At 59.6% G+C, this 13,388-nt stretch overlaps 5 protein-coding genes across 5 annotated transcripts; 3 read left to right on the top strand and 2 right to left on the bottom strand.

Moving 5' to 3' along the window:
* Window positions 1-376: 376 nt before the first annotated feature.
* Window positions 377-1,510, bottom strand: CcaverHIS019_0309190 (uncharacterized protein; the record flags this gene model as incomplete). The annotated part of the gene is made up of 2 exons (XM_060599418.1): window positions 377-1,111; window positions 1,154-1,510. The coding sequence occupies 2 exons, from the start codon at window positions 1,508-1,510 to the stop codon at window positions 377-379; spliced, it is 1,092 nt and encodes a 363-aa protein (XP_060456114.1).
* Window positions 1,511-2,027: 517 nt separating this feature from the next.
* Window positions 2,028-5,694, top strand: RPA135 (uncharacterized protein; the record flags this gene model as incomplete). Its single annotated transcript, XM_060599417.1, has 3 exons — window positions 2,028-2,328; window positions 2,368-5,586; window positions 5,627-5,694. The coding sequence occupies 3 exons, from the start codon at window positions 2,028-2,030 to the stop codon at window positions 5,692-5,694; spliced, it is 3,588 nt and encodes a 1,195-aa protein (XP_060456113.1).
* A 291-nt stretch (window positions 5,695-5,985) lies between these two features.
* On the top strand, window positions 5,986-8,755 carry CcaverHIS019_0309170 (uncharacterized protein; the record flags this gene model as incomplete). The annotated part of the gene is made up of 10 exons (XM_060599416.1): window positions 5,986-6,243; window positions 6,342-6,384; window positions 6,416-6,596; window positions 6,639-6,885; window positions 6,927-6,935; window positions 6,974-7,053; window positions 7,088-7,569; window positions 7,607-7,709; window positions 7,745-7,985; window positions 8,036-8,755. The coding sequence occupies 10 exons, from the start codon at window positions 5,986-5,988 to the stop codon at window positions 8,753-8,755; spliced, it is 2,364 nt and encodes a 787-aa protein (XP_060456112.1).
* A 65-nt stretch (window positions 8,756-8,820) lies between these two features.
* On the bottom strand, window positions 8,821-10,324 carry CcaverHIS019_0309160 (uncharacterized protein; the record flags this gene model as incomplete). The annotated part of the gene is made up of 4 exons (XM_060599415.1): window positions 8,821-8,931; window positions 8,973-9,808; window positions 9,840-10,250; window positions 10,282-10,324. 4 exons carry the CDS (start codon window positions 10,322-10,324, stop codon window positions 8,821-8,823), a joined length of 1,401 nt encoding a protein of 466 aa, XP_060456111.1.
* A 637-nt stretch (window positions 10,325-10,961) lies between these two features.
* GEM1 (uncharacterized protein) lies at window positions 10,962-13,333 on the top strand (the record flags this gene model as incomplete). The annotated part of the gene is made up of 8 exons (XM_060599414.1): window positions 10,962-11,004; window positions 11,044-11,102; window positions 11,188-11,269; window positions 11,308-11,450; window positions 11,488-11,589; window positions 11,630-12,453; window positions 12,488-13,099; window positions 13,132-13,333. 8 exons carry the CDS (start codon window positions 10,962-10,964, stop codon window positions 13,331-13,333), a joined length of 2,067 nt encoding a protein of 688 aa, XP_060456110.1.
* Window positions 13,334-13,388: the final 55 nt, after the last annotated feature.

The following is a 13,388-nucleotide window of genomic DNA, read 5'->3' as shown; positions in this document are numbered from 1 at the left end:
TTGTGTCTAACGGGAGTATGCTTCCGCGCCTGGCCATTGGCTGCCAATTCATAGAGTACTTTGGGGCGATTGTCTCCTTTTACCCACTCGTTGGCGTCGACTCGAACACACCCCGCCGCATCCGCCGACCAGAACACAGGGGTTACAAGAAACCAGCCAAGCCAATATTCCACAATCTAGATACAATTTTTATCATCGCGAGAGGCTAAGCAACATGACAAGAAACAGAACTACAGCAAACAGTATCCGCCGACTCCTCTTGCGTCTCCACGCCATGAGGCTGCGGGGCGTGAGCGGACCCGGTGTGACCGTAGCGGATTCCCTGCTCCAGCAGCGGCCATTTCCAGGGCTTGACAATCGCAGCGAGGAAGCGGCTTCACATGACGGGAGCAGAGGCTCGGCGGGAGCGGTTGGTGAGTTGCCACCAGTGGTGGGAGAGACTGCCTGACGATGACATGGGACGGAGGCGGGGCGAGCTGATGGAAGAGGAAGAGACGGAGGAGGATACCGAGTGTGGCTCGGGCTCGGCGCGCTCGGGCTTAGCTTCGGACCGTGCCTCGTGACGGAGGTCGGGGCGCTCAGGCTTTGCCTCTGAGCGGCGGGAGATGAATGCGGGAGGGGGAAATGAAGGAGTAAGCTTGTCGTGGTGCTTGAATTCGCCGACGATGGGCGAGGATTTCGGAGTCTTGTTAGATGCAAACGAGGGGGTTGCGCTCGAGGGCGTGACCATGATCGACACGGGGTCAGCCATGGACAACGAACGGGGGCGAGAGAGTGTGGGGATAGAGATTGACGGCTCGTCGTCGAACATGGACATCTGCAAAGCAGGCGGGACGGGGGGAAGCTCTTGGCTGAGCTTGGGCGGGGTGCTTGGCGTCGTGGGACTAGGCAGGACCTGGTTGATGATGTTGGCTACTAGAGGCTTTGGCTCGGGCTCTGGGATTAGGGCAAGTGGAGTGGTCTCAGGAATCGACGCGGGCTTCTCGCTCTCAGGGGAAGTGAGGGGCGGAGTGTTGAGGTTCACTAGGCCCTTGGGAAGCGGAATCGTTTCCTTGGCGGTGGGCGTGCTTGCCATGCTGTGCTCGCTCGGTGCTTCGCGAGCTTCGCGCACCTGATAATCAGCACAATTAACAATCGGGAGGAGGGGGCATACGGTGGCAAGTGACGTGGTCTTTGACCCACGTCGTGACCAGATGCGCTCGACACCGTGGCACTCGTCGATGATGGCCGCGTCAACGCGCTGAAGGAACGCGTCGAACGAGTAGTAGCTTTCGATGAGGATGTGGGGGTAGCCCTTGGAGTAGACCATCCAGTCGCAGACCTCGAGGACAATGTTGTGGTAGAGGTGCATGAGCTGACGGAGCTTGTCTGGTCGAGGCTTGACACAACCTGCCAGGGCGGGGAACATGACCTCGCGAAGATCCGAGTGTTCCTCCTCAGTGAGGGCGAACATGAGGAGCTGTCGACACTTTGTCAGGTAGTTGTAAATTTCGTCGTCATCTGCGAGCATGGTGTGAGATGTGTTTTGAGAGTTGTGGAGCATTTGGGGAAGATGTGAGCAATGACATTGTAGTGTTAGATATAAGACGAGGTCGTAGCGTTAACGATGTGACAAGTGGGTGGTTGGGACGTTTGAACAATGATGTAGACAAGGAACGTGCTTACAATCACATTTCTACAGTATAGCATTCAACAATGATCTGTGCACACCCTTCCTGTCCTTGTCTCTCAAATAGGTGGAAGCAAATCTCATCATCAAGCGGATTAGGATCATTAGGTTAAGCCATGTTTAGCTGTAATGCCATCCCAGCTGGGCTGGGCACTTGTGGATACCCTGAGCATTAGAAACCCTCATTCACGCTCCTTTAATTGGATTTCCTAATCCGCTTTGGTGGAGGTCAGGAACGGGCGGAGGCAAAATTGTTGGTCTCTGGCTGCTGCTTGAAATCTTGATGGCGATGGATGACGGCCGGCTGGAGCCGTTAGTGTCTTGCGTCGCGCTCTCTACCTCATTCAACACATCAGCAATGGTCGCGGCCTTCGACCCCCTGTCGCCTTCAAAGGCGACATCGTCAAAGTTTCCCGACAAGTCGACGTTCGGGACCCTCACCCGCGAGCGTCAGAACCGACACCCAAACGTCAATGGGCCCGACTTCCAGAAGCTCGAGGAGCTCGTCCGCCCTCACATTGAGAGCTTTGACGCACTCACCGAGGGCGGTGACGACGGAGCGGCGGGACTCCTCCAGCTTGGTGTGCAGGACCTTGGCGAGAAAGTGGTGTTTGACGGCAAACCGACGGACCGAATGCCCTTTGGCAACAAGATCACCTGTGCGTATTGCGTATTGCCCCCAGCGGCGCTGATGGCAGACCGGATATCGCAGGTTGCGATGAGCAAGCCCATGGTATCTGACCGCGACAAGCTCGCCATTGAGCGTCGCATCTACCCTTCCGAAGCACGTGAGCGCCTCACCACCTACCGCTCCCGCCTGACTGTCACCATCAAGTGGAAGGTGACTACCGAGGAGGGGACCACGCGCGAGTACGACGAGATTCGCGAGTGCGGCCTGCTTCCCGTCATGGTAAAGTCGCAGCGCTGCAACCTCCGTGGCGCATCTAGCGCCGAGCTCGTGCGGCGCGGGGAAGAGAGCTCGTCCTGGGGCGGGTACTTTATCGTCAACGGTAACGAAAAGCTCGTCCGCTATCTCATCCTCCCCCGCCGCCACTTCCCCATCAACCTCGAGCGTCCGTCCTTTGCCAAGCGTGGTGTCGGGTACTCGCGTTACGGTTGCCAGATCCGCTGCGTTCGTCCCGACCAGTCAGCCTGCACCAACACGATCCACTACCTCTCCTCGGGTGGTGCGACCCTGCGTTTTGCTTGGCGCAAGGTCGAGTACATGATTCCCCTCGTGCTCATTCTTAAGGCGCTCGTCGACGCGAGCGACCTTGAGATCTTTGAGGGCCTCGTCCAGGGCGAGTCCGACAACACTTTCCTCACGGACCGTGTCGAGCTCCTCCTCCGTGGCCAGAAGGCGTGGGGTTTACACACCGGCACTCAGTGCCTCGAGTACCTCGGTGACAAGTTCCGTGTCGTCATGAACTGCCCAGAGGACTGGAGCAACGTCCAGGTCGGCAGCTTCCTGCTCAAGAAGGTTGTGCTCGTCCACCTCCCGAACCCCCGCGAGAAGTTCCGCATGCTCCTCTTCATGCTCCGCAAGCTCTACTCGATGGTCGCTGGTTCGTCTTGCCCGGACAACCCGGACTCGCCGCAGCTCCACGAGGTCCTCCTCCCTGGTTTCCTCTACTCGATGATCATCAAAGAGCGCTTTGAGGAGTCGCTCCTCGGCGTCCGCCAGCAGATCCTCCAGGACATCCGGATGAACCGCGTAAAGGACTTTACGAGCGCAAAGTACTTCCCCAGCGTGCTCTCCAAGGTCAACTTTGATGTGGGCGCAAAGCTCTCATACTTCCTCGCCACCGGTAACCTCGTCTCGCCGACTGGCCTCGACCTTCAGCAGACGAGTGGTTTCACCATTGTGGCCGAGAAGCTCAACTTTTACCGCTACCTCTCCCACTTCCGGTGTATTCACCGTGGTGCGTTCTTCGCCGAGCTCAAGACGACGTCGGTCCGCAAGCTCTTGCCAGAGTCGTGGGGCTTCCTGTGCCCCGTCCACACTCCAGACGGTTCGCCTTGTGGCCTGCTCAACCACCTTTCGCACACGTGCCAGATCGTCACCAAGACGCTTGACACGACCCAAATCGCTCGCCTCCTTTCCGAGCACGGCATGTCGCAGGTCTTTGCGAGCAACATTGACGGCAAGCGCTACGTTACTGTGCAGCTCGACGGCCGTGTCATCGGCTGGGCCACGCCACCTGTTGTCGCCAAGCTGGCTCTCATGCTCCGCCGTCTCAAGACAGAGGGCGACGCGCGCGTGCCGCTTGACCTCGAAATCGGCCATGTCCCTGTCACTTCGGCCGGCCAGTACCCCGGCTTGTACCTTTTCGGCTCGCGCTCGCGCATGATGCGCCCTGTCACGTACCTGCCCAACAGCAAGCTCGACCACGTCGGCACGTTCGAGCAGGTGTACATGGACATTGCCATCACGCCCGAGGAGATTGAGAAGAACGTCAGCACGCATGTCGAGCTCGACCCCACGTCGATGCTCTCCGTTGTTGCCAACATGACCCCCTTCTCCGACTTCAACCAGTCTCCGCGTAACATGTACCAGTGCCAGATGGGCAAGCAGTCGATGGGTACCCCGTCCACCGCCCACTCGCGCCGCACAGACAACAAGATGTATCGTCTGCAGAGCGGCCAGACGCCCATTGTCCGCCCAAAGCTGTGGAACGACTACGGCTTCGACCAGTTCCCCAACTCTACGAACGCCATCGTCGCAGTCATCTCGTACACTGGTTACGACATGGAGGACGCGATGATTCTCAACAAGTCCGCGCACGAGCGCGGCTTTGGTTACGGCACTGTGTACAAGTCGGACATCTTTGACCTCAAGGACATGGCAAGGTCACGCACCGCTGCGCCGACGCTGCACTTTGGCTTCGGGCGGGACGTCAAGGACAACTCGCCATGGCGCAACTTTATCGACAACGATGGCCTTCCGATTGTCGGGACGCAGGTCAAGGCGGGCGACCCATTGGCCGCGTACATGGACGACATCTCGGGCAAGACCAAGGTCCACAAGTACAAGGGTGACGAGACGGCGTACGTCGAGACTGTGCGCGTGCTTGGGTCCGACCTCGGCGACTCGGAGCTGCAGAAGATCCAGATCACGCTGCGCATTCCGCGTTCCCCTCTTATCGGCGACAAGTTCTCGTCGCGTCACGGCCAGAAGGGTGTTTGCTCGCAAAGGTTCCCCATGATCGACATGCCATTCAGCGAGAGCGGGATGCAGCCCGACGTCATCATCAACCCGCACGCGTTCCCGTCGCGTATGACAATCGGAATGTTGGTCGAGTTCCTGGCCGGCAAGAGTGGTGCGCTGCACGGCATGGCACAGGACGGCACTCCATTCAAGTTCTCGGACGACGACAGGCCCGTGGAGTACTTTGGCGAGCAGCTCCTCAAGGCAGGCTACAATTACCACGGCAACGAGCCGATGTACTCGGGCATCACGGGCGAGGAGCTCCGCGCCGACATCTACATCGGCGTGTGCGCGTACCAGCGTCTGCGTCACATGGTCAACGACAAGTTCCAGGCCCGTGCCACAGGTCCTGTCGACAGCCTCACCCGTCAGCCCGTCAAGGGTCGTAAGCGCGCCGGTGGTATCCGTTTCGGTGAGATGGAGCGTGATGCTCTCATCGCGCACGGTACATCGTTCCTCCTCCAGGACCGCCTGATGAACTGCTCCGACTACTCGACAGCATGGGTGTGCCGCTCGTGCGGGTCTCTCATCTCGCTCGGGTTCGACGACACGGTCGGACCCAACGACGGGCGCCGTGCCGAGTACTGCCGGATCTGTGAGCGGCACGAGCAGCCTGGGGCCCTCGACGGCGCGATGCAGCCCTCGAGCGTCGGCATAGCGGCCAAGGCCGTTGGCGGTAACAGCAAGATGGACGTAGTTGCGGTGCCGTGTAAGTCACTTTTTGCTGGGGGGATTGGAGCTGACATCAGACGTCTTCCGGTACCTGTGTGCGGAGATGGCGTGTATGGGCATCCGGCTCAACTTGACAGTCGTATAGATAGAGAGAACAGGACATGCATGTATTATCGGATCCAGGTGACATCCAAAGTCAACAACGAGGAGGAGCCCCGCCTCCACCTCCACGTGCTTTAACCATTAATTAACAATGACGAGCCAGTTGCGACGATCAATGACATCTGAACTGCGCGCAACCTTGTTTGGATTTGTTGGAACTTGGGTTCCTCTCTCTCTCTCTCTCTCTCTCTCTCTCTCTCTCTCTTCATCTTGCTCTTCTTCTTCCTAACGCCCCTCCCCCTCCCCCCTCTTCCTTTCGTACCCATCCAACTGCATGTCCGTCAACCTCCCATTGCTCGCGTTCAACGACGTGTACCGCGTCTCGCAGCGCTTCGTGCCCCAGCCGGGGTCGCCAGAGGAGGATGTGAAGCCTGACGCCGAGATCGGCGTAGGCCAGTTCGGCCAGCTCATCAACACAATCAGACAGGAGTGGAAAACGCAGGAGAATGGAACACAGGACGGCCTCGTCCTTTTCGCGGGGGACGTGTTTAGCCCCTCGGTCGAGAGCAGCGTGACACGCGGAAGTCATATGGTGCGTCCTATTCGGGTCCACTCTGCGCCCTGTGAACGCGCAATGGGACCTCTGAATGAGTCTTTGATCTTGACCAGGTCGACTGCCACTAACGCCAGGTTCCCATCCTCAACGCACTCAAACTTGATGCTGCTTGCATTGGTGAGTCACCTTCCCCGCACTCCTGACCCAGGCAACCACGACTTCGACTTTGGATACCCGCACATGACCAAGCTTGTGGGCGACACCAACTTTCCCTGGCTGCTCAGCAATGTCGTGGATACGCTTACTGGCACGACACCGGTCCCGCTCCACCGCTTCTACGTGACGGAGCGGTGTGGCGTCCGCATCGGTCTTGTCGGCCTCGTCGAGGAGTGAGTGTACCCCCCAACTCCACGCCCAGGCCCTAACAGCAGGGACTGGATCGCGACCATCCCATCGTGGCCCAACAACTTTGCCTACCGGCCCATGAAGGAGGTCGGCCTCGAACTGTCCAGGGAGCTGCGTGACCCGAACGGACCGCACCGCGTCGACATTATCATCGCGCTCACTCACTCACGCGTGCCCAATGATATCCAGCTTGCCAAGGACCTTGGCGCCGTCAAGGACCGCGACACCCAGAACGAACAGGGTGTTGACCTCATCATTGGCGGGCATGATCACGTACGTTAGCTATGGATCCGCCATCGTCAAGCTAACTCCAGATATACTACGTTCGTAGATAGACGAAATTACCCTCAGCTGACAGCAGATTGGCAAGGGTGCCGACTCGTGGGAGGGTTATGTCGGGCTCCGGGACAGGCCGGGGACGCGTGACGATGACGGTGTCCGGTGAGTCGCTCCAGACGAGCAGACTGACGCCAAGCCTCATCAAGAGTGGCACGGACTTCCGCGACTTGAGTGAGGCGACGCTCGAGCTATCCCCACCCAACGAGAACGCGGTCCGCCGACGCGTCATCACTTCCTTGACCGGGAAGCATCACTACGTCACCCCCGCCTCCCCTACGTCGCCAAAGCTCGACAAGCTCGTGAAGAACCTGCTCGATTCTGTTACAAAGACTCTCCACCAGCCTGTGTGTTACACTATCACGCCGTTCGACGCGCGCTCCGAAATCGTACGCACGCAGGAGTGCGCGCTCGGTAATTGGGCTGCGGACGTGTTGCTGCATGCGTACGACGAGAGCCTGGTGGAGAAGAACGCGCGCGTCAGATTCGAGAAGGATGGCGCAGATGGTGAAGGGGGTAAGACCCTCACTGAGGGCGCGGACGCGGTCATCATCTGTGGTGGGACACTGCGAGGCGACTCGCAGTACGGCCCAGGTATCATCACGCTGGGTGACATCCTTGGTGAGGTTGTGTGCCAACGAATTCGGCTGACATACAGAGATCTTTGCATTCGATGACCCGGTTGTGTGCCTCGAGATTGATGGCAAAGGGATCTGGGACACTCTGGAGAGCGCCTTGTCCAAGTGGCCTGCCCAAGAAGGGTACGTGGCCCCTTGAGTTGGATAGCTGACCACAGCCGTTTCCCCATCGTGGCTGGACTCGCAGTGGAGTGGGACCACCGCAAGCCTCCTGGGCAGCGCATCGACAGCATCCACCTCACTGTACAGGAGACTGAGCACAATGATGACGAATACGACCCTAGCGCCGAGGTTCTCTACATGGAACAGCCCGACGGTACGCGCATCGAGATCAAGCAGGCCAGGGTTAAGCTCGGCGAGGAGGTCAAGAACGTGGAGGGCGGCCGTACATATTACGTCGTGAGCGGGAGACGGGCTGAAAGCGCTCCAGTGACCTCTCTAACACCCAGATCACGCGAGACTACATGGCGAAAGGCTTCGACGGCTTCGAGGCGCTGAAGGACCGCCACATGATAGTCGACCATGAGGTGGGCCAGAGCATGAGTTCCATCATCCGCTCGTTCCTCCTCGGCTCGTCCTTCATCTTTAGAATGACGCAGCCCGCCGCAGAAGCTCACCAGGACCACCTCGATCACATCTGCTCCCGGACGTCGAACTTGTTAAAGCGGCATAGGACGTTACAGTGCTCGCCTTCTCAGTCTATTGCGAGCTCGCCTTCCAAGGCCAAGTACGACTTGGGTCAATTCGTGGACTCGCCGGGCACATCTCCAATGCACCCGAGCTTCAAGAACATTGTGGAAGCTGCCACGGCTGTTAAGACTGAGCAGGTCGAGTCGTCGATTTCATCGATCTCGACGTCTGGGTGGGGCATGCTGCGCCGCCATGTGATTGAGCACGACTGGGTCACCATCCGTGAGGCACTGCACGTCGCCAAGCACGAACACATGAGCGATGTCGACCCCTGCGACGGCCGCAAGCTCCGCCACCAGACGATTTATGACAAGACGCCGCCTGCCGCAACTCCGCGCACTGGGACTCCTGGCCTCCTGGTCGACCCCAAGCGCAAGGCTGAGCTCAAGGACCTCGCGCCCGACGTTGCCATCGTCGCGCCGCAAGTTGACGGGCGCATGCGCGACATCGCCTCCGATGATGGTGAGCAGGAAAGCTAGGTTCCTGTAGACATAGAGTAGAGCATTTCGTCGAGCGGGTGTGATTGCAATGCATCAGATGTGTATTAGATCTCCTTCCATCCAGAGTCGAAGCCCCGGGGTCCTGTTCCTCCCAACCCGGCGCTGACGAGGCCCAGGCCGAACACGGTGAGGTGCGCGGTAACGGCCATGCCGAACTGACGTCAGCTTGAAAAATCTGTGAGAAAGCTGTACGTACACCACGATACAGCTGGCACACGCCTGAGAACCAGCCGCCCTCCTCGCGCTCGGTCATGCGCTTTTTCCGGGGCGCTGCCGTCTCCTCGGTGATGATGCGCCAGATGGCCTCGACGATGCCGACATAGTCGCGATCGCGGAGAGTCACGACCGCGCGGAAGTGCTTACCTCCGCCTGGTGCGCGGGATTGGAGCTGGAGACGGCGGCGAACCGTCTCAATGGGGAGTATGATGAGCAGCGCCGCGACGTTCAGCCCGAGTTCGGCCAGCGAGTACGAGATGGGTGCGAGGTCTGCGGACATGCCGAGGCCGCGTTCGAGGATGAGCGGGATGCTCATCGTCAACAGCGGGCGGAGGGTGAGCTCGAGAAGTGCGGGTAGCATCACGTTGCTCGCAAAGTAGAGGCCGCTGATACCGCCCTCGTCGGCGATAGCTTGGCGGAGGATCGTAAGGCTGTTTGGCGTTGAGGGAAGGCTAGTTGGCATGGCGATGAGGCGGGTGCGCACAAGCTCGAGCGGTGAGAGAATGAACTGCGTGAGCGCGTGCGACGCGACCTGCAGCGCGAGCGGCACGGCGGGGTGCGGCAGCGCGGTAAGTGGAAAGTCGAGGGGAAGCGGAATGGCCCCGGTCGTGCCGGAGGGGAAGACGCTGAACACGAGGTTGTGGACGCGCGGCTGGAGCAGCGTCGATGCGACCGCGTGCACCGTCGACACGATCTGGCCCTTCCACAGGGCTGGCAGGCCCTCGCTCGGTGTCGCCCGAATACGCCTGATCATTCCCCACACGCCGTTTGAGCGGCTGATCTCGGGATCATCCTTGAGCAGCCAAGTCGGGGAGGCTGGGGTCAGTTACGACGAGGTTCCGCTCACGGTCGGCGAGGTATCCGCTCGCATCGGCCTTGGGCGGCGGCGGGGGAACGAAGCTCTTCGTAGGTGCCTCGATGCGGTCACTGAAATAGTGGTCCGCCTCGTCGGCGTTGCTGAGTGTGTCGTCCTCCGCGCCCCATTCGCGTGGCGCCTCCTGCGGTGTCTCCAAGGGCGCGAACCGCCGACGCGGGCGGTACTCGATCTGAAGGAGCGTTTTCCCGACCTCGAATGGCATGCCTAGTGCAGTCACAAGGAACTGTGTGCCAAACAGCTGCACTGGTCCGGGAAGACCGAGGTCAACCTCGTCATCTTCGGGGGCGAAGGAGGGAAGGTGCTGTGGTGGCGCGGGGGGGCTCAAGTTTGCCGGCGGCGACACGGTCGGCGGGAGGAACACCCACTCCTCGGCTGGCGGAGCTGGCGTCAGTGGTGTAGAGACGACGCGTACTGTACAGCCCGCGGACCGATTGAGGGCGCGCGGACGAGCTCATCGGGTACGGGTTGGGTGGCGACCGAGGTCGAAAGTTGATGGAAGGTGATGGACTCGGGACGGGCCGATTCGCGGGGCAGCGCTCAAGCGGCTGTCAATGGGAGAGAACTATGTGATGGCGATGAAGAATGGATTAGATGGAATATGGAATGCAGTGTGAGTGATGTTGATGTTGACGAGTATCGAGTATTGTACTGGGGGAGGAGCTTACAAGGAGTATATGTGGTAGCCGGCGTTGTTGGCGCCGCGTCTACCACTCGGCACCAATCGCGTCCACCCGGTGACCCAAAGTTGAACCCCTCTGGCCATCCCGCCCTCGCCCGCTACCCGTACCTGGCTTGTTAGACTTGAACCTGCTACACATACATTCACCTAGTTGCCTCGACCCATCCTCATTCATCCATATCCATCCACACAACTTGTCCACTCAATCATTCTCTCCTCCCCCTCACTCACACCTTCCTTCACTCCAACCTCTCTACATTTGCTATTCCGACGCTCGTACGCCGTCCCTCACCACCAAGACTGCTGCTGCTGCGCGCCCCCGACTTGGTGTCCCTCCACCGGGTTTCGCCCTCACCGTCTTTGGCCTCACTCCGCACCGCGCCCCCGGCGCTCACACTGCAAGCTCGGCAGCCATGCCCCGCCGAGATCTTGTGCGCATCGTCCTGGTCGGTGATGGTGAGCTCGAAAGCCTCCCACAGAGTGAGCTGACAGCAGACGGCGTAGGCAAAAGCTCGATCATCACCTCGCTCATCAAGGAGAGCTTCGTTCCCAATGTGCGTTATCTATCAGCCGGACTTTGGCGCCTATCTCTCCCACATTTTCACACTCCGCCCTTCATGCGGCCAGCTAACGCTGCAGGTACAACATGTCGTGCCCGAGGTCACGATCCCGCCAGAGGTGACGCCGGAAAATGTCACCACCTCCATCGTCGACACTTCATGTGCGTCCAGTCAACAATGCATCCCTAGCTGACCCCAGCTGACCCGCGGTCACGGGCACACCTCCTGTCGCAGCTTGGGCGCGCACACGTCATCTGCCTCGTATACTCGATCTCAGAGCCGCAGAGCTTCGACCGCGTCGCCGAGTACTGGCTACCCCTGTTCCGCAAAGAAGGCATCAACGTGAGCTTGACGTGTTGGTCGCTGCAGCTGATTTCAGGTGCCAGTGATTCTTGTGGGCAACAAAATCGACATGCGCGGGGGCGAGGTTACAAACCAGGCACTGGAGGAGGAAGTTGCACCGATCATGCGCGAGTTCAAGGTTTGTGGCCCCGCGTCCCCGCGTTCGAGTTGACATCCAGGAGGTCGAGACGGTCGTCGAGTGCAGCGCGCTCATGCCATTGAACGTGTCTGAAGTGTTCTACTTTGCACAAAAGGCAGTGCTGCACCCCACCGCGCCGTTGTACGACTCGCGCGAGCATGTCTTGAAGCCAAAGTGTCTTGAGGCTCTCAAACGCATCTTTAAAATCAGCGACGTCGACAAAGACGGGTTGCTAAACGCAACTGAGCTGAACCAATTCCAACAAAAGTGTTTCTCGACACCACTGCAGACGCAGGAGCTCGAGGGCATCCTCGAGCTTGTCCGCTCGTACGACCCCGGAGCCGTACAGCCCTTGCCATCACCTCCGACAGCGAGCTCGCCGAGCACGCCGTTTGCAGAGTACGACCAGCAGACTGTGTGGTCGTCCGCATCGGGGACGTCAGAAGGTCTCACAGAACTCGGCTTCCTCTACCTGCACACGATATTCATCCAGCAGGGCCGCATGGAGACGACGTGGACCGTCCTGCGGCAGTTTGGATACGGCGAGTCGCTCGACCTGCGTGAAGACTTCCTGTCGCCGCGCTTCGACGTTCCGTACGACTGCTCGGTCGAGTTGAGCCCGCTCGGCAACCAGTTCCTCACCGATATCTTTGAAGCGTACGACAAGGACAACGATGGCGCTCTGTCCCAGTCCGAGCTGGACGACCTCTTCTCGACCTCGCCTGGGAACCCATGGCGCGCATACGGCTTTCCCGACACGACCATCACAGACGACCAGGGCCGCGTCACCTTGCAAGGCTGGCTCGCGCAGTGGTCCATGACTACGCTGCTCGACCTCAAGCTGACCCTCAACTACATGGCATAGTGAGTTATAGCTCATGCCAATAACTGACAGCAGCCTTGGGTTCTCGTCCTCGCCAGCCTCGGATGTGCAGCTCGTCGCGTCCATCAAGACAACACGGCCACGCAAGGCGGACAGGCGAGCACGCAAGGTGACGCGCAACGTGTTCCTGTGCTACGTTCTCGGTGCGACGGGTTCGGGCAAGACATCGCTCCTCCGGTCGTTCGTGCATAAGGGATTCCACGGCGGCGAGGATGGGTTGGCCGGCTACGAGCCAACTACCAAGGTGCTCTCGGTTGTGAACAGCGTCGAGATTGACGGCGCGGAAAAGTTCCTGGTGCTCCAAGAGTTCGGGTCCAAGTACGAGTCGGAGATGCTGCGCAACACAAAGCGCCTCGACCTCGCTGACGTGCTCATCTACGTGCACGACTCGAGCGATACCAACTCGTTCTCTTACATTTCCAACCTACGACAGCAGTACTCGCTTGACCACATCCCGAGCATCTTCGTTGCCACCAAGAGCGACTTGGATCTGGCGCAGCAGCGACATGAGGTCCAGCCCGACGTATACTGCCGGCGGCTTGGCCTGTCCGCTCCATTGGCTGTGTCAGCGCTTGGCGGTTCCCTTCCCAACCTCTGGGCCTCGATCACGCGCGTCGCGCTCAACCCGTACGTCATGAGAGTAGTAGCGCTGACGGCAGATGGAGCAGTACGCCGCGTGGGCCGAACTCGCGCCGCACGACCGCCCAAACGGTGCGTGTGGTGGCCAAGTTCACGCTCGGCGCGGGGAGCCTTGTCGCCCTCGCTGCGATATGGATGCGGTACCAAGGCTACACGCTGCGCGGGGTTTGGGGCTGCATCGCGCGCACTACGGGCATCTTCTCGACACCATCACGGGCCTAGGGACTTGTCGGAGCATATGATTCCATGCACACAATACCATAGGCGGTGGGAGTGA

Source organism: Cutaneotrichosporon cavernicola (assembly GCF_030864355.1).
Source record: "Cutaneotrichosporon cavernicola HIS019 DNA, chromosome: 3".
NCBI lineage: Eukaryota > Fungi > Basidiomycota > Tremellomycetes > Trichosporonales > Trichosporonaceae > Cutaneotrichosporon > Cutaneotrichosporon cavernicola.
The sequence above is the reverse complement of the archived record's forward strand: the minus strand, read 5'-3'. Positions and strand labels throughout refer to the sequence as shown.